Below are 18,610 nucleotides of genomic sequence, written 5' to 3' on the forward strand. Positions count from 1 at the left end.
CTCTGGAGCTCAGGCTCAATAGTTGTGAGACATGGGCTTAGTTGCACTGTGGCATGTGAGGTCCTCCCGGACCAGGGATTGAGCCAATGCTCCTCCGTTGGCAGGCAGATTCTTTGCCACTGAGCCATCTGGGAAGCCCTGCCCTATATCTTAACACTTGTACAAATCTCTTTTGTATCTGTTATCATACTTACTGAAGTGTCTCTCCCCTCTGCCCATAGTGCTTAACATTGGGTGCTCACGTTTGACCTTTGCAAATGATTGTTCCATGAAATAACACTTAGATAATTTCCACAGTTTCAGTGACCATGACGTAGGCACTGTCTGTCTTTGGCTGTTGTAAATGAACTATGATGTGCCAGAGCTACAGGCATTTAAGTCTCTTTTTTTCCTGCCGTTTTTGAATGTCTGGCATCTTTGAAAAGCTATTACCAAAAGAGCTTGAACACCTTTTTTTTTTTGCTGAATACTTCCTATGTGTTAGATTCTCTGTAGTTGTTTACATGCAAAGCTGTAGATATTTCTTATTATCTCCATGAAACAGAGGAGAAAATAGGGTCTCAGAGGGGCTGAGTAACTTGTTCAAGGTCACACAATTAGTAAGTGATAGAAGTAAGAACTAAAGTCAGATTTGCTGCCTCCGGAGCCCAAGTTTTTAATAACTGAAACCCACCCTCACAAAGGAGGATAGATGGATGGATAGATAGATAGAGAGCTGAAGGAATGAATAAGAGATTGATTGATAATTGACAGGTATATTGATGATAGACTAATAAATAAATTTTTTGTTTGCTTAGTCCCTGAGCCATGTCCAACTCTTTTGCAACCCCTGGTGGACTGTAGCCCACGAGGCTTCTCTGTCCATGGGATTTCCCAGGAAAGAATACTGGAGTGGGTTGCCATTTCCTTCTCCAGGGATCCCATGTAGGGATCAAACCCATCTCTCCTGCATTGGCAGGCAGATTCTTTACCACTGACACACCAGGGAAGCCAGTAGATAAATATCTATGAGTTTAAAATCACTTACCATGAAAGATGCAAATTATTTATTAATCTTCATAATGTTATTGCAGTGCCAGGTGGTACAATGGTAATGAACCTGCCTGTCAATGCAGCAGATGCCAGAGACATGGGTTTAGTCCCTAGGTCAAGAAGATCCCCTGGAGTAGGAAATGGTCACCCACTCCAATATTCTTGCCTGGAAAATTCCAGGGACAGGGGAACGTGGCAGTCTACAGTCCTTGGGGTTGCAAAGGGTCAGGCATGACTGAGTATGAGCATGATAGTGTTGCCTGTATGTAGTTCTGTGTGTGTAAGATCAATGGGAAAATTAAGTCGAATTTACTGGGAAATACACCCACAAGGGTTTTGATTATCATCCAGAAAATTTAGCTGTGCCACCTGGGAAGCTCTATCTGTGTTTAACAATATATCAGTTTTTCATACAACATGGAAGATTTTGTAAGTCACAAATAATTGAGAAATACTGTTTCTTTATTTTAGTCTAGAGTTTGAACCCTTTTTTCCCATATTTCATCCAATAACTTTTTACTGGAGTAACACTAGAGCCATAAAAACACTAAAATAATTTGAGCTTTCCTTATTCTACTTTGATTAGCCAACTTGCTGATCATAATAAAACAATCAGATGGCTCAAAAGGACAGGCAACACTGGTAGAAGCAAAGAGATGGGAAATTCTAGATGAGCAGTTTAGGAAAAACTTGCAGTTGGCTTTCATTTGGCATATTCTTCCAGTTCTATTTAATGAAAGACTAAAAAAGCATTCTAAGATGCAGGAGAGTTTTGTAGAGTCCCTTATTACCTTTTTTGTTATTGTTTTTTTTTTTTAAGTCTGAGGACTCTGAATATCTTTAGGTAAAGAGCACAATAAACAGATGGCTGTAGGTTTACTTTTTTTTCCCCCCCTTTTTTGCTGTGGTTCACCACTTGCCTTAATATAGTGAGACATCAGGTCAAATGAGTTCACTGCCTACAGTACCAAAAGTTCCCTGACATTAGCTAGAGAACACAGATCTCAATCAACTTGTCATGTAGTGTGCAGTCTTCACACTGCAGGCGTTTGGCAAAGGACTGCTCTGTCCATGTTCACCGTAAAGTGAAAGTGAAAGTCATTCAGTCGTGTCTGACTCTTTGTGATCCCCATGGACTATACAGTGTATGTTCACCATAAGGGACCAAGTAATCCCTAATCTTGCTTTCCTGAAGTGCCCTCCAAGGTTGTCAGTAAATCAGAAACCTTCTTGAAATTTCTACATGTGTCACAGCCTGTAAATCCAAAGTACATGATAATTGACTTTTGAGCATAAGTCAGGTTTGGAGTTTACTTCTAACTTCATGTTTAACTTTTTAATTTAAAAATGCACAAGGAATTTGAATGTTGGATTTTAAATGCAAAATGAGTTTTTGGAGGTAGATTAGCATATCTACTTGATTTCAGGCTGAATCCTTGAAGAAGTACCTTGTTAACCGACTCATGTGCCAAACACTTGAACCCAAGAGTATGTAGGCTCTGACTCTCGTAGCCGTTATAACTTTACCCTTTATCTGATGATTAAAAAGGAAGTATAAGCCTACTGCAGGCTTTTAGAGGCAGATGAGACATCATATGGTGAGACCATTGAGTCAAAATCTAGCATTTAGTGGAATTACATCTGCCTCTCCTCACCTGTGGGACTTTGGCTTGTAAGTTTCATTTGCCTCAGATAGTGGTATGTGCTCTGTAATCTCTAAAGTGAACGAAAGTGAAAGTGAAGTCGCTCAGTCGTGTCCAACTCTTTGCGACCCATGGACTGTAGCCCACCAAGTTCCTCCGTCCATGGGATTCTCCAGGCAAGAATACTGGAGTAGATTGCCATTTCCTTCTCCAGGGGATCTTCCTGACCCAGGGATCAAACCCAGGTCTCCCACATTGCAGGCAGACACTTGAACCTCTGCGCCATCTCTAAACTCCCTTGTAAATTCTGAAATCCTTTGATTCTGTAACAGTAGATTGCCTTTATGTGAGAAACTATTATCCTATGCAATCAAGTGAAAACCTGGCACTCCTCCCCAAATTTACCTGGAAATGTATAGGCAGAGAGATTATTCTCTACATAGTTAAATTACTCAAAATGCTATTTTGAGCTCAGAAGAGGATAATTGATCTTGAATATGTTTGCTTCCCCCCCCCCCCACAAAGAGTGACAGTAATAACATGGAATGGACCTTTTTTTCACCTGAGTGACATATTTACTTCTATTTTTGTTTTATCTAATGAGCCATATCTCCTAATAACTTTTCACAAGAATGAAACAAAATACACCCTGTAATTTGGGCTCTCAGTTGGCTCAATGGTAAAGAATTCGCCTGCCAGTGCAGGAAATGTAGGAGACTCTGGTTTGATCCCTGGGTTGCAAAGATCCCCTGGAGGAGGAAATGGTAACCCACTCCAGTATTCTTGCCTGGAGAATCCCATGGACAGAGGAGCCTGGCAGACTACACAGTCCATGGAATCTCAAAGAGTTGGACACAACTGAGCATGCACGCATCCTGTAATTTGTCTTCTACAGTGAAGAATCCATCAGATTCTAAGACTTGGTCTCTAGTATCGCTTTTTCAAAATGCCTGGAGCCGCTAGAGATGGTAAGACTTAGATAAGACTAACTTCTTTCTAACCTTTATTACAGAGATGTGATAGGGAAAGGGCTTACCTCAACACCTGCTGATCATTCATTCACTCTGCTTGAAGAGTAGGCTGGGCATGGGAGACACGCTTCACTCTTGCTGCTTGCTCGTGTTTCGGCAGAGCATTTGCATGTTCAGTTGCTTTTCCTCTTCTCTACAGTCCCTTACCACAATCCACTCAGGATGACATGGTACCCAGATGAAAACAGGGGCGCTGTTACTACAGAACAGGATTGGAAAACCTGTAGGCCAAACTCAGCCTGCTGCCTATCTTTATAAATTAGGTTTTATTAGAACATAGCCAAGTCCATTTGTTTCCAGTGGCAGAGTTTGAATCGTTGCAACAGAAGCTGAATGGCACACAGAGCCTAAAATACTTACTATCTGATTTCAGCCCCCACCCCGACCCCACAAAAGAAAAGAAAAAAGTTGCAACTTCTTCCTCCATGGAAGAAGACTGAATATTAAAAGGCAGCTAATATTCTGCTTCCATTTCTGCCATTTAGGGAGACCCTACCTTATGCCTGGGATGCTCAAAATCAACCTGGAGATTGGTTTTTGAGAACGGAGAAAGGATGGCCTGCTGGCCCTCAGCAGTGCTCCTTCGGTAAACTTGCTTTGCACAAGAAAATTTCAGATAGGAAGTGAGCTTCAGAGTGCTAGATTGTATTCCCTGGCAGTACCTCTAAATGCCATGCAAGGATGTCCAGTACTAATGATGGAATAAATGACCAGAAACGTTGACTGAGTAGATTTGGCTCTGAGGACAAGGATTGTGTCTTATGTGTCTTGGCTTTGGCCCCATGTGGTGCCTGGTACAGCTGGTTAGGAGGGCATGATGGGATTTAACAGTCAGTGTAACCAAAGGTAGGACTGACCTGCTTCTGAAAGGGGCCTAACATAACACGTGCCTGACTGGGCGGTAACCCCACCTCCAGTCTCAGGTGAGCCCAGGACCTCTGCTTTCTCCATCTGGCCCATTCCTTTATTTTGACTGCTCACCTGCCAAGCCCTCTTTGAACTCTGATGGGCTTACCCTGATGTTCTTCGTGAGCACAAGGGCATCTTGATTTAAAGAATTTTGATCTGTAATTAGTTTAACTAACTTAATATGACCAGCTCCTCAAACCCAGACATCCTTGTTGAAATGGAAGTTTTGATTCTACAAAACCAGTATCCAAGTTATGGAGACATGACCGTGAGAGGCCGGCTTTAGTCCCCAACCTTTCGCTCACAGCCGTCTCTTGTCTACTGTCACTGGGTGAGCCACATCTTATCTGCACTGTCAGATGGCTGTTAGCTGGCACATTTATCTCCATTGCTAGAACGCAAGCTCCTTGAGGACAGGATTCACATCTTTTTTTTTTTCCTTTGTGGCTCCCACCCAGGGCTATGCACAGTGCCCAGCCTTCAATATAGGCTTTCAGGGAAAGTTGTTGAATGATAATGATAAAAGAGTAAGTAATTTATGTGTCTGCTGATTTCTTCCCATCTCTCTTCTCTTTCCTCTTTAGCCTGTTCTAGTCCCCTTAGGTCTGCACCGTGTAACTCATCCTCCACTTTTCTGCACAGTTCTCCAGTGACCAGTTCATGATCATCTCTCCCTTCTTAATGCATTCATAGTTAGCACCTCACAATTGGGCACTTAATTATTTCTTAATTGATTCATCTGTGCTATCTTCACTTCCCAGGTAACCTGATGTCCCTACAGGCAAAGAATATGTATATATATGTGTGTGTGTGTGTGTGTGTGTGTGTGTGTGTGTGTGTATATACACACACATATAAGTATCTTTTACCAGCTCCTTGTGCTAGCCCCCTCCTTCTCCAACACACACAGTGACTTGAATTTGACATACAACAGATTTTCAATAAATATGTGTAAATTAACTGAAAAATGAATTAAGCACTGTCATTACGGTTCAAGAAAGGCAGACTAGAATAAAAAGTAGCCTTCTGATGCTTGATACATCTTAGAAGTATAAAAATTGTGTCATAATTAGTCAACAGCTTTGAAAATTGTCATATAAAAGATGAATAAGTTAAGAAAGCCAAACAGGCAAATTGAAAAGGCCTCTCTTTCCCCCTCCTCTTCTCTTTCTGTATCTCTGTCTCTTTCACTGTCTCTTCCGTTGTTTTGGTTGTTGTGATAGTTAATTTGGGACTCCATGGTATTCTGCTGTAAAGAATCCACCTGCAATGCAGATGATGCAAGTTCAATCCCTGGGTCAGGAAGATCTCCTGGAGAAGGAAATGTCAACCCACTCCAGTATTCTTGCCTGGGAAATACCATGGACAGAGGAGCCTGGTGGGCCACAGTCCATGGGGTCCCCAGAGTCAGACCCAACTTAGTGACTAGGGGGCGGTCCTAAGAGGGCGGAGGAATAGGACAGGAAGACCACTTTCTCCCTCACAAATTCCTCAAAAGAACGTTTCAACGCTGAGCAAACTCCACAAAACAACTTCTGTAGGATGGCAGAGAACATCAGGCAACCAGAAAAGCAGACCATTGTCTTCAAAAACAGGTAGGAAAAAATATAAAAGACGAAAAAGGAGACAAAGGAGGTGGGGAGGGAGCTCCGTCCTGGGAAGGGAAGCCCGTCCCGGGAAGGGAACTTTAAGAAGAGAGGTTTCCAAACACCAGGAAACACTCTCCCTGCCGAGTCTGTGGCGAGCCTTGGAAACACAGAGGGCAACATAACAGGAAGGGAAAAATAGATAAATAATTAAAACCAACTTAGTGACTAAACCACCACCACACCACATGGTTGATTTACAGTGTAAGTTCCAGTGCACAGCAAATTGATCCAGTTATTTATACGTATTCAGTTATACATGCACATATATTCATTCTTTTTCCGATTCTTTTCTCACATAGCTTATCATAGAACCTTAGGTAGAGTCCTCTGTGCTATAGAGTAGGTCCTTGTTGATCATCTATTTTATATATAGTTGTGTGTGTATATGCATTCCAAGCTCCTGATTTATCCCTTCCCCCACATTGTTGTTTCATTTTTTGCTCTTTTAATTACAAGGTCAATTTGTTTGAGCAACAGACTTAGTTAGGAGTCTTTTGCTCTGACCTAGGCCTGGTCCTGGAGCCTGCCTGAATCACATAGAGCTGCCAGCTCCTTCCCCACTTGACACTAGTAGTCTCTTTATGGTTGACATTGAGATCAACTATCCATATATAACATACTAAAACTGTTTATAAATGTAGTGATATAGTATCTTTTTATGAGCTGTTTAATTTACTTTCAAAAAAATCTGATTTTCTGAGTTGGTTTAGTTTTTTGGCAAAGAAAGATTAAAATACATGGTCTTTCCTGTTTTACACCACAGAATATTTTCCCTTGAGTAGCTTTCATAAACTGTGAGATTGTAGCCCCCTGCTACCACTAGGTGATCTTGTTTTAAATCTGGAATGTTGTATTTAAAACAAATAATTTCCTCTGAACAAATTCTCTGCTCTACCTCTTTGAACTCTGATCATGGTGTGCCAGATTTAAAGAGGAAAAAGGAAAGTTGAGCTCTTGAGAAGATAAAAGTGTTTGTGTAATGAGTAATCAGAAATCCTGTGCAGCTAAGCCACCTGACCAGATTACCAGCCAGGCTGTTCTGAACAGCAGGATCTACCAAAGGAGAGGGGACACATAGGTGGGTTTTGGCACCAAAATCTGTGCTTGACTGTCCCCTCAGGATGGCAGTTTTGCAGAACGGTTACGTTCTTTTTAAAAAAAAAAAAAAAAAAGTCCACTTTGAATGTTTCTTTTACTTTTTTCCTTTGAATCCTGTGGTCACATCACAACTGTATAGTGACTGTGTGTTTCTAGTTTCTTGGCTTCTACTGCTTTTGACAGTGTCAAACAAGATCTCAAACAAGTGTCAAACAAGGCATGATCCAGCTTTCAAGTACCCTAAAACTGTTCCTCTAACAATGAGGTCTTAGTTGTTTTTTTTTTTTTTTTAATGAAGTCAACCTAGTTTTTCTAACCTTTTCAATAATTAAAAATGTAAAATTCTACACAGAATCATTTTCTGTGCTGGGGCTTCATCTTAATATCTGACCTGAACTGCAAATCTCTTACTAATAAACAGCCTTGGTAGGAGGCTCTTACACAGGAGTTAAGGAACCCTGATACATGACCCGTAGTGTTGTTACATTAAATGCTCCAAGGTGCTGTATTCAGTTATCTTACTATGTTTGGTTTGATTTAGACCCAATGTCAGAGATTTCTTTTTCCACTTACACCCGTTGGTTCTTTCCCCCTTTTGGTGTAATTGATAAGGCTTGTATGCCTAATACTTGTGTTAATTTTTTGTAACCCCAGCTGTAAACTGGTACAGTTTACTTGCTGAGTCATCTCAAAATTTTATTCATGTTTCTTTCACTTAAAAAAAAAAAACCACTTGAATTTCTAATTTCTATGCTATTCTTGGCTTAGATTTCAATTATCCTTCCAGTCATAGGTAGTAGAGTAGGGCTTTTTCTATTTACTTTAAAAAAGTTCTCATTACATGTCAAATTGGAGCATAAATTAAATTTGAAGGTCAACTCAAAACAGTATTCTTGCCTAGAGAAACCCATGGACAGAGGGCCCTGACAGGTTGCAGTCAATGGGGTCTCAAAGAGTCGGACACGACTGAGTGACGAACATTTTCAAAACCGGTAACTGACAAACTTGTCAAAAACTAAGGAATCTCTTTTAAAAATATTCAGAAGAAGGATGCCATATTTAATTTGGAGCATATTATTTTAGTGACATTCAAGTTTATCCCATATATTTTTAATCATTTAAAGTAATGGATTATATTCCGTTTATGAATTTATTATTGTTCTGCAACCAGAGATGGGATCCTGAAGTTAAGTGTAAAAGGAATTTAGCAATTACAAAGTGTAATTATAAACAAATGAGCATCATTTCCTTAAGTCTTTCATATAAATCAGTCATGCAAGAGAAGGATGGTTCGTGGATAATCCCCAAGGATTAGAGACAGATCAAAAAGTTTCCCAGAAAATGACTCTTTCCAAAATATGCATTCTTTCCTTCCCTGATAACCTCCCCTGTTCCTCCTCTTCATATAACCCTTTTCTTCCCACAAGTTGGTAAACTCCTTTCAGGCAGGGACCATATCCTGGGGATCTTCATTTCCTCAGCTCCCTTCGAGATGGTTGTTGAATTTCAGAATGACCTTGCAGTTTTTCATGGTAGGAAAGGAACCATGGAACTTTTACTAACATGAGTCTCTTTGTTGTCTTGCTTTTCACTGTAAACCATCAGAAGCCTGTTTCTTCCATTAAAGATATTGTGTCACAATCATCTGTTAATATGGAGAAGGCAATGGCACCCCACTCCAGTACTCTTGCCTGGAAAATCCCATGGATGGGGGAGCCTGGTAGGCTGCAGTCCATGGGATCACGAACAGTTGGGCACGACTGAGCAACTTCACTTTCACTTTTTACTTTCATGCATTGGAGAAGGAAATGGCAACCCACTCCCGTGTTCTTGCCTGGAGAATCCCCGGGACAGGGGCGCCTGGTGGGCTGCCGTCTATGGGGTCACACAGACTCAGACACGACTGAAGTGACTTAGCAGCAGCAGCAGCAGAGTGAATTCCAGGGCCGGAAAGCTTGATACTAATAGGCATAAAACGGATATACCAATTATATCGTTCAGTGGCCAGGCCCTGAAAGAATATCAGGAAGCACATCAACTCCATGAAGTTAAATGGATCCTGCCTTTCCTTTCTGTGTTGTCTTTCCATTCATCAGAGGCGTGTTAATTCAGAATTTGGTTCTTGCACAATGCAGGCCAGTAATAACCCAGAGAGAGGTAGTTACATGAAGATGGGTACCTAACAACCCCCATCCTCTTTTGTTTTCTCCTAGAAGGTATAACCTACCTTTCTAACCACTACAGTGTTTTCTATAAAGTAGTTTTAGTTTGGGTCACATGTTGAGCAACTGCTATGTTCCAGTCCCTTGGTGGAGTGTTGGTGACCAGCTGCGAACAAAGGGAATCATGGTCCCTGACCCCATGGAATGTGAGAACCCTAAATGGGCAATTGTCTGTGGGGAAAATGTTGAGTCTTTTTTTTTTAAAGCAGTTATGAAGTTTTCAATTATTAAGTGTCTCAAAGCAGTGAAAAGTGATTCAATCCCCATGAATGGATTGGAGTAAAATGAGTTTAATCAACTAAACTTCCCATTTCCTAGCACAATCCTAAATAAGTGTTCACTCCTAGACAGTTAAATAAGTCCCATGTGAACCATGGAGTTTTCTCTCTCTGACATCAGGAAAGAGCTACTACAAGCCACTTGTTACATACACATTGCCTTGGAAATGTACCTTGTACCTGTCACCATAACAACACCCCAAGAATGACCTGAGCAGCCACTCAAAATCATTCCTACAAAACAAATTGTAGCTATAATTAACTCTCTGAATTTACTCTGCAATATAAATTTGTCCAGACCTCAGTGTTTCTCTGTTAAAGGTTAAATGAATGGAATAATCCAGAAAGAACCCATCCCTCCCATATTCCATCAAAATTTTCCCCCCAAATTGGAGGTGCTTCAGTGGAAAGTGCAATTCAGTTAAGAGATTATTCCATTGTTACCTCTTCTCAGAATGAGACAAGAATCAACAAATGAGCAGGCACTAGTCTTATCGTGCTAGAATTCCACTTCTAAGGGAATAGAGTGACTATTTTCCCTAAGCAAATGTGAAATGCAAGAGGTGCTGTGAGTCCCTCCCAAGTCCTGAAGCCCGGAATGAGGGGGCCACATGGGACTGAGGCTTATGCAGGTAGAAGCTGTCCACATTGGCCTCTTTGGCAGTAAAGATGCTCATCTAGGCACGTTTTGCCAGTTCCTCCAATTATCTGCAACAAGTCTTCAGTCCTAGTGTAGCTTCTGAGCCACCCAGATCTTCCTGTAGGAGAAGAGAGTTCGTATGTCTTTGGTTTGGTTGGAGGGTTTGTTTTTCTGTTTTTCTAGTCTTGTTTTGGGGTGTTCTAGGTTGGATAGCATATTCAAAAGCAGAGACATTACTTTGCCGACTAAGGTCCGTCTAGTCAAGGCTATGGTTTTTCCTGTGGTCATGTATGGATGTGAGAGTTGGACTGTGAAGAAGGCTGAGCGCCGAAGAATTGATGCTTTTGAAGTGTGGTGTTGGAGAAGACTCCTGAGAGTCCCTTGGACTGCAAGGAGATCCAGCCAGTCCATTCTGAAGGAGATCAGCCCTGGGATTTCTTTGGAAGGAATAATGCTGAAGCTGAAACTCCAGTACTTTGGCCACCTCATGTGAAGAGTTGACTCATTGGAAAGGACTCTGATGCTGGGAGGGATTGGGGGCAGGAGGAGAAGGGGACGACAGAGGATGAGATGGCTGGATGGCATCACTGACTCGATGGACGTGAGTTTGAGTGAACTCCGGGAGTTGGTGATGGACAGGGAGGCCTGGCGTGCTGCGATTCATGGTGTCGCAGAGAGTCGGACGTGACTGAACGACTGAACTAAACTGAACTGAGGTTGGATTTTGTTTAACTTGGTTCTGGCTCTAGATAATGTATGTTGCAACTAGCAGACCTTGATACCAGTTCCTTTCGTGTTTGTTTGTTTGTTTGTTTTCTTTTGTTGGGCTATATCAGTGAACCGGACCTTTCTTTCCACCATCCAACTGAAGCAAAACAGCAAGGATGTCAGGCAAGAAGTGCAGTTTGCTTTCCAGCTAATTGGAAATGTATGAGAATCTTTAATGACCATTTCCTTGCCTTGAAATATGTTGAAACCTGGGCAATGAATAGACAGAATAGAGCCTAGCAAGCAGCAAGCACCCAGTATAGGCTAATTGTTAGGTTGACGTTGTTACCCTCTGAACTATGCTTATATTGAAAAGGAGCAAAAGAATGATGAAGGGGGAAAATATTCTTGCAAGTGTGAATGCTTCTGATATTTAGCTACCATCTCAGTAGTGCCCGAGGTTCAGGAAGACACACCACTGACAGTACTTTTAGGGCAGCCTCCAAACTCAGGTCAGTGGCTTTCAGTTACAGATGTGTATCCTGACTCTTACTCCATCATGTTTTTCCCAGAGCTCAGTTCCCCTTCTAAATTGGAGAGAGGGACCTGCAAGGTTCTCACGTGCAGTGTGACAGGAAATCTCCCACTTCATATGCAGGTTCTTTCAATTCTGTGCAAAGTGCATGCACCCGCATGCTAAGGCACTTCAGTCGTGTCCAACTCTTTGTGACTGCGTGGACTATAGTCCTCCAAGCTCCTCTGTCCATGGGGGTTCTCCAGGCAAGGACACTGGAGTGGGTCGCCATGCCCTCCTTCAGGGGATCTTGCCGTGCCTTCAGGGGATATTCCTGACTCAAGGATCAAACCCACATCTCATGTCTCCTGCATTGGCAGGTGGGTTCTTTATCATTAGTGCCACCTGGGAAGCCCTCTGTGCAAAATGCATATTTAAAAACAAAGTGGCAAGGTGTGGTCTGTTGAGTTCATCTTCAAGAAGCAGAAAGTCACAATTTCTCTTCCCACTGGAACACATGAACCCCTTGTGTGCAAGACTTGGTCACTTTCTGTTCTAACCTCTGGATAAGGTGAAGTGAGTAGAAGTGATTTATTGGGCAGCTTGTTTCTAAACAAGCTTGCCAATGGGAACTGGAAGTTCTCTGATTCTTCTAAATTAAATTTTTGTATATGGTAGTTAAATAAATGATGATCTTGCAGATTTCAAAATGTATGTTCATTTCAAGTTTTTCAAATCAGTACCTGGTAAATCAGAATACTCCATTATACAGAGTAACCAGTTATGTTTACATTTATGGAGTGATGAGCTGGTTTATCTGTAGAATGAGATACAGGCCAGCTCCCAGAACATTGGCTCATTAACCCCATCAGGCACCTCCAAGACTGTGCCAAGACATTGCCTCAAATTTGGAGTCCAGTCCATTTTTATACTTCCTTCCTGCCTCTCAAGCTCCAATTCTCCCAGCCTCTCCCTCCTTTTGTCCCCTAGCTACTTTTGTAATAATTAAAAGTATCAGGCTGATTCCTATCAGTCAGTAGAGAGCTAATTGCCAGCTACAGAATCATTGATATGTTTGAGGTAAGGTCACTAGAATATTCATTAGTTGTTCTGTATTAAAAATTTCCAGACTAATACTTTTTTGTCTTAAAGAATTGATACAGCTGCAAAAAGGCGGTAATTTATTTCTTTTTTAAAGCCAGACCTAGCTCTACTGTTTTATGATCCCATGAATCTTAGAGACTTACTGTGGTATTTTTTTCACTACTCCGTTTCAAATTTAACTGTATCATTGATATGGAAACACCACTAGTAAGAAGGATATTTGAATAATGTTAAAACTAACTCTCAGCATAGGAAATCATCCATCCAATCAGCAAATAATCATAAAGTACTATTTGCCAGGCACTCGTTTACATAGTAAGGAATAACAGAGGGTGAGACAAAATCTTTATCCTGTATAGGTCATGTCAACTGAGTTTTTATGCTCTTGCTAAGTTGTGCCTCACACCAGACATCCCCTGTTCTGTATCTCAGAACTCACTCTGTCTTGTTCGTGGGCATAAAGGTATTGAGGATATAGTCTGTTTCATGTCTATAATGGTTCTACCTTTTCTTTAAATCTTATTCACATGTTAGTTACTTTCTGTATATCCTTTGTAGTTGCATGTTTTGAAATCTTATCTGTGCTCCATCCCTTTCAGGGCCGAAGGGAATATAGGGTCTCTTTGAAATCATGAGGATACCATGCAGAACAGTTATATTTACCTGTTTCTCATCAGTTATGTGATTTCTCACCAATTATGTGACTCTCACAGTTGCAAATATTTTTGTAATTTTGGAGAATGAAATATAACATTTTTGAAATGACAAAATTCTACTGGTAGAGAACATATTTGTGGTTGCCAGGGGTTAGAATTGGGATGAGTAACACAAAGAAGTTTTTCTGATAGCAGAACAATTCTGTATCCTGATTGTGGTGGTGACTGCACAGATCTCTATGTGAAATAAAATTTCATAGTTGTATATACCCTCCAAAAATATATGTGTGTAAAAATTGATGAAATCTAAATAAGGTCTGTAGTTTAGTTAATACTATTGGATCAATGTCAGATTCCTGGTTTTGATAATGTACTATGGTCACATAAGATGTTTTGGGGGAAATTAAATAAGGACACAGGAGAATTCTCTGTAATATTATTGCAGCTGCTTGTGAGTCTAAAATTATTTCACAGTGAAAAACCTTTTTTTCTTTTTAATGGAGACATGTTATATAAGCAGATACGTTTAAAGTTTAGGTGTGATGATTCTATATACTGGGAATATCTGGCGTTAGATATTGATGCCTCAGTAGCTAGAAATCTTGTGGCTTCACATTAATTGTGAATGACTCAAACTTTGGATAGAGTTGAGGACGTAGTATGCTCTTGTCATATAAGGAAATACATTCCAGGAAAGGACTCTGGTGTTCTGTAAAAAAGGAAAAAAAAAATGCATCCAGACCTTATATGTCACTCTGTTATCTGTTTATTTATACAAATAACATTTGTGTACATAATTCAAAAGCTGTTTGCTTAAAACTCCTGCTCAATCACCAGACCTGCTAAACAAGTAGAGGGCAGGAGACTGATTTAATTCTTTTCTTCTCCCCCTTTACTTTTGGTCTGGGTTCTATTTGATTGCAAGAGAAGAAATGAGAAATACTGTGAACCGTATCATCGTAGATGGACAACCTTGCTATGACTTATGGAAGGTTGACGGCATCTGTCACTTTCTGATTTTCTCTTTCTTTTCTCTTAGGATGCATTGTTTCCCTTCCTTCTCCATCAGCAGGCCATGTACGATGGCGTCACTGACATTCTCACTGTGTCTTCCCTCCTCCAGCTATCTTAATGACTTGGACCGCGTTGCCGACCCTGCCTACCTGCCTACGCAACAAGATGTGCTCAGAGTTCGAGTCCCCACCACAGGGATCATCGAATACCCCTTCGATTTACAAAGTGTCATTTTCAGGTAGTAACTGAGTCCATAAAATCCACTTCCGAGCTCTTACACCTAGAGCACGTTGGTGAATATGTATTGAAATCATGTCTAGACTTTAAAACAATAACACCTTTATACCAATTATTATCATTAGATACACAAATGAAGTAATGTGTCCCTGAGAGAGGAAGTAGAAGAAAAATGCATGAATCGGTTTCTTATTTCAGATTAAATCACTTAGAAATCAGTGAAATCAAAATAAGTTGCTTCAAAAATTTAAAACTGCATGGTTTTGAAAATGCATTGATTAACCTAGCCTAAATTTACATAGGAAAATAGAATGAAAATTTATTAATTTCTCCTTCACTACTGCTATTCTTTCTGGGTCTTCAGCAAAAGTAGTCTAATTTTTTCTAAGATGACAAAAAATAAGACTGCTTTCATTTAACCTCTTATTACACAATCACTCAGATGTACTTTTAGTTAGAATACAAGCCACATGGTGCATGGAGGAATGAAACCATGTGAATATGCTTTTGGGTCTAGAAAGTTGAGTTACTTGGAAGAACCCAACCCATTTAAGGCAGCTACATAGCATATAAGGTTGTGAAGTGGGAGTTAACATAACTTCTACAGTGTGACTCTGCCATGTTACTCTGATAAGCAGGTCCTTCATCATTGCCTGCAAAGCACTGTGTGTTTTATTCTAATCAGTCTCAGCACCTGCGGTGGCATCTGGCTGCCATACACTACTCTGTTAGACATATCCATAAAGAGAAAGTGTGAATAAAGACACTTTGGAAATAATTTCTGAGCATCATTTTTTTCATTAATAAAATGGTTACATTAGGTGATCACTAAGGTTGCTTATATCTTCAGCATTCTGGATTAAGTTTTGAGTTCATAGCATTTAGAGATCTTTAATTTGAAACACCACATTTCCATCTGCTTCTAACCTTGTTAGAATATTTTCAGAACACATGTAGCATTTCATGGATCATCTCCTCTTTGCTTTATGATTAGTGAAATCTGAAACCATGTCACTATTCCATCTTGGGAGGTTGTTTCCTTCATTTTGTGCACTAGCTTTTAAAGGACATTTTTTGGTACTTCAATAAAAATAATGACAGAATAATAATTTCTTGCTATAATCAAAAGCATCTTATAGAGCTTAGCATGACAGGATTTCAGGAAATGAGGATTTCATATAAATGAACATACTATTCACTCAATACCAGAGAAGAGCTAGCATTTTAATATTTATATAAGAATCTAGTTTTGATGTCTAAGAATCTAGTTTTGATGTCTGTAGTTCATAGGTCTCCATGGATCCATCATTTTGCCCCTCAGATATCTCTTTCATGAAAACTTTTCTAAACAATCACTGGAACAACCTTGATTTCTTAATTTAGGTTTGACGCTGAGAGCCGGGAAGACACCAAGAACAACTACAGTTCTCAACAAACACTTTCAGAACCCTATCCTCAACCTTTTGTACCTAAAATTCTCAGTTTCTGAAAATATTTATCTTGTAGATGATGTGTACATTTTAGTCAACAGTTTGAAGAAACTTAGATTCAATATTAAGTTCTGCTAGATATTTTCATGTGGACATTAGCATTCAAGTTAATTGATGTCAGTTCCTGAGCAACGAGTTAGCACAGAGTTGATGTGTAAAAAACAAATTCTTGAAATAATTCATATGGTGGCTTCTTGCAGCATTTTAATTCTATACTCATGACTTCTAGCAGCATAGCAAGTTGATTTGTGCATAAGGCTTATTGCACCATGCTATCGGCATGATTATACAAATCATTGTCAATATTGGAAGAAAAAACAGCCTCAAACGCTTGAAGATCAGTGGGGTTGTGTTTGTATTTACTTGAATATTTACACACTCATGTTGAAATGTATGGCATCTTACATCTTTTAAATGCATTTGATTAACCTAGCCTAAATTTACATAGGAAAACAGAATGAAAATTTATTACTTTCTCCTTCACTACTGCTATTCTTTCTGGGTAATACTTCTAGCTTCTGGGTAACATTTCTAGCTTCCTTGAGAAATGCATGAAGATCTTCATTCTCATTTTATAGGGAAAGAAACTGAAGACAGTATTTGCCATTAGAGGTGAACACAAATAAAACTCATTTTGTTTCTGACTCTTCTGTGCTTGGTCAAATAAAATACCCTTTTTGCTTGGCTTAGCACAGGATTTCTTTTCTTTTTTTTTTTTTTTTTACAAAGTCATAATTTTCATACATGCCAGGTAATCTTTTAATAACTGCAATGATTTATTATGTGGAATGTCTTGACTTTGATTTTGGGTAAAAGAAAATTAGTAGATGGTCAATAAATATTAATTGAATTGACTTTGGTGACCATTCTCTTCAGAAAGTACATTTCTTACGTTTATAAGTAAAGCTATATTGATGCTTTTCTTTATGTGCCATTAATATGGATGTTATTAACCTTGCAGAATGGTCGATGTAGGGGGCCAGAGGTCAGAGAGAAGAAAATGGATACACTGCTTTGAAAACGTCACCTCTATCATGTTCCTAGTAGCGCTTAGTGAATATGATCAAGTTCTCGTGGAGTCAGACAATGAGGTGAGTGCTCTGTGAACAGGCAATGGATTATCATTTTAATATCTGATACAAGTAACTGATGGGGCTTGGGGTAAACTGACTTCATTGCTTTCTTAACTACTGATTTGAGAATTTTTTAAATAACCCTGTTGTACCACTCAGAACAATAAGATATTTGAGCAGGTCTGTGTGTTCAGGTCTAATTAGACCCCGTTTGATACTTTTTACACTAGACAGAGGCTCTGAAAATGAAAATAACCAGGAAATCCCTAGGCTAGTTATTTTATAGCCTTCTTCCTACAGGATGGAGCTAAGAGTGTTGGAGTGAGTCAGCCTGTTTTGTTTTGTTTTGATTTTGTTTGAATCATTGTTTGTGTGAGGGGTGGGTCCCAAAGAATACTCAAAATCTCTCTTGGCAAATGTGAGTGATTTTGCAGCTGGGCTCTAAATCAGTTTGTTCTGGAGCCAAGAAGTGTCCTGGTGATGTGGCCTCTCTGCTCTTACAGAATTCTGGAGGCTATTGCATAACTTAATCTCTTCTAAGCACTGAGTGAATGAAAAAGCATCCTTGTTATGCCTGTCTGGAGAGCTGATTCAGGGTTGTCATCTCCCTATTGCATAAGATTCTAACAAGTATAAATAAGGATTTTTAGGATGATAAAGGCGCCATCATGAGTCAGAGTTGATTGTGGGGAATAATTAAGGGCCCTATAAAGCAGTGACTTTGATCTGGAGTGCGGTGTGTGTATTGGAGAAATGGAGAAGACACCATTGTTTTCCTGCTAGAGGCAGAGTTTGCAGACTGACATGCCAGTAGCAGATGTTAAATATCATCCTAATAGGGTAGAAAATAAAGAGAAGGACGTGGGAAATCCCCAATAGCTGATTAAAATAAGATCTGGCATATTAAAATGTACTTCTCATTTTGTACATTTTTGGGGTATACAAGAATTCTGGCTTCTTGGTCCTTTTAAATATTTTATTTTTCTTCAGGTGTTAGTATTTCCATTAAAATACAGACCCAATCCTCTTTAGTATTTCTTTTGTATATAGGATTGATAAAAAGTTGATGAACAAATATCCCATATGGAGATAAGTTACCTATTCATACATTTTGAATGTTTCCTGGGTTACAAGTATATGGCTTTTGAACCAAAGAAGTTCTTTTTTTTTTTTCCATATATATCTTGTTATTTAAGGGACTCCTTTTTAATAATGAGGTTTAATCACCATTTGCCTTCTGTAACACCAAGTGCCTACAAAGTATAAGATATATGAGAATTATCACACTTTTGAGTTAAGCAGTTGCCATCAG

At 39.7% G+C, this 18,610-nt stretch overlaps 1 protein-coding gene across 1 annotated transcript in view; it reads left to right on the forward strand.

The window, feature by feature from the left end:
* Nucleotides 1-18,610, forward strand: part of GNAQ (G protein subunit alpha q) — a 321,612-nt gene that overhangs the window by 219,710 nt on the left and 83,292 nt on the right. Inside the window, exons 4-5 of the mRNA XM_069576299.1 lie at nucleotides 14,608-14,736; nucleotides 17,187-17,316. Coding sequence (XP_069432400.1) covers nucleotides 14,608-14,736; nucleotides 17,187-17,316 — 259 coding nt within the window. The remainder of the gene's footprint in view (nucleotides 1-14,607; nucleotides 14,737-17,186; nucleotides 17,317-18,610) is intronic.

The sequence above is a fragment of the Ovis canadensis genome, chromosome 2 (assembly GCF_042477335.2).
Source record: "Ovis canadensis isolate MfBH-ARS-UI-01 breed Bighorn chromosome 2, ARS-UI_OviCan_v2, whole genome shotgun sequence".
Taxonomy (NCBI): domain Eukaryota; kingdom Metazoa; phylum Chordata; class Mammalia; order Artiodactyla; family Bovidae; genus Ovis; species Ovis canadensis.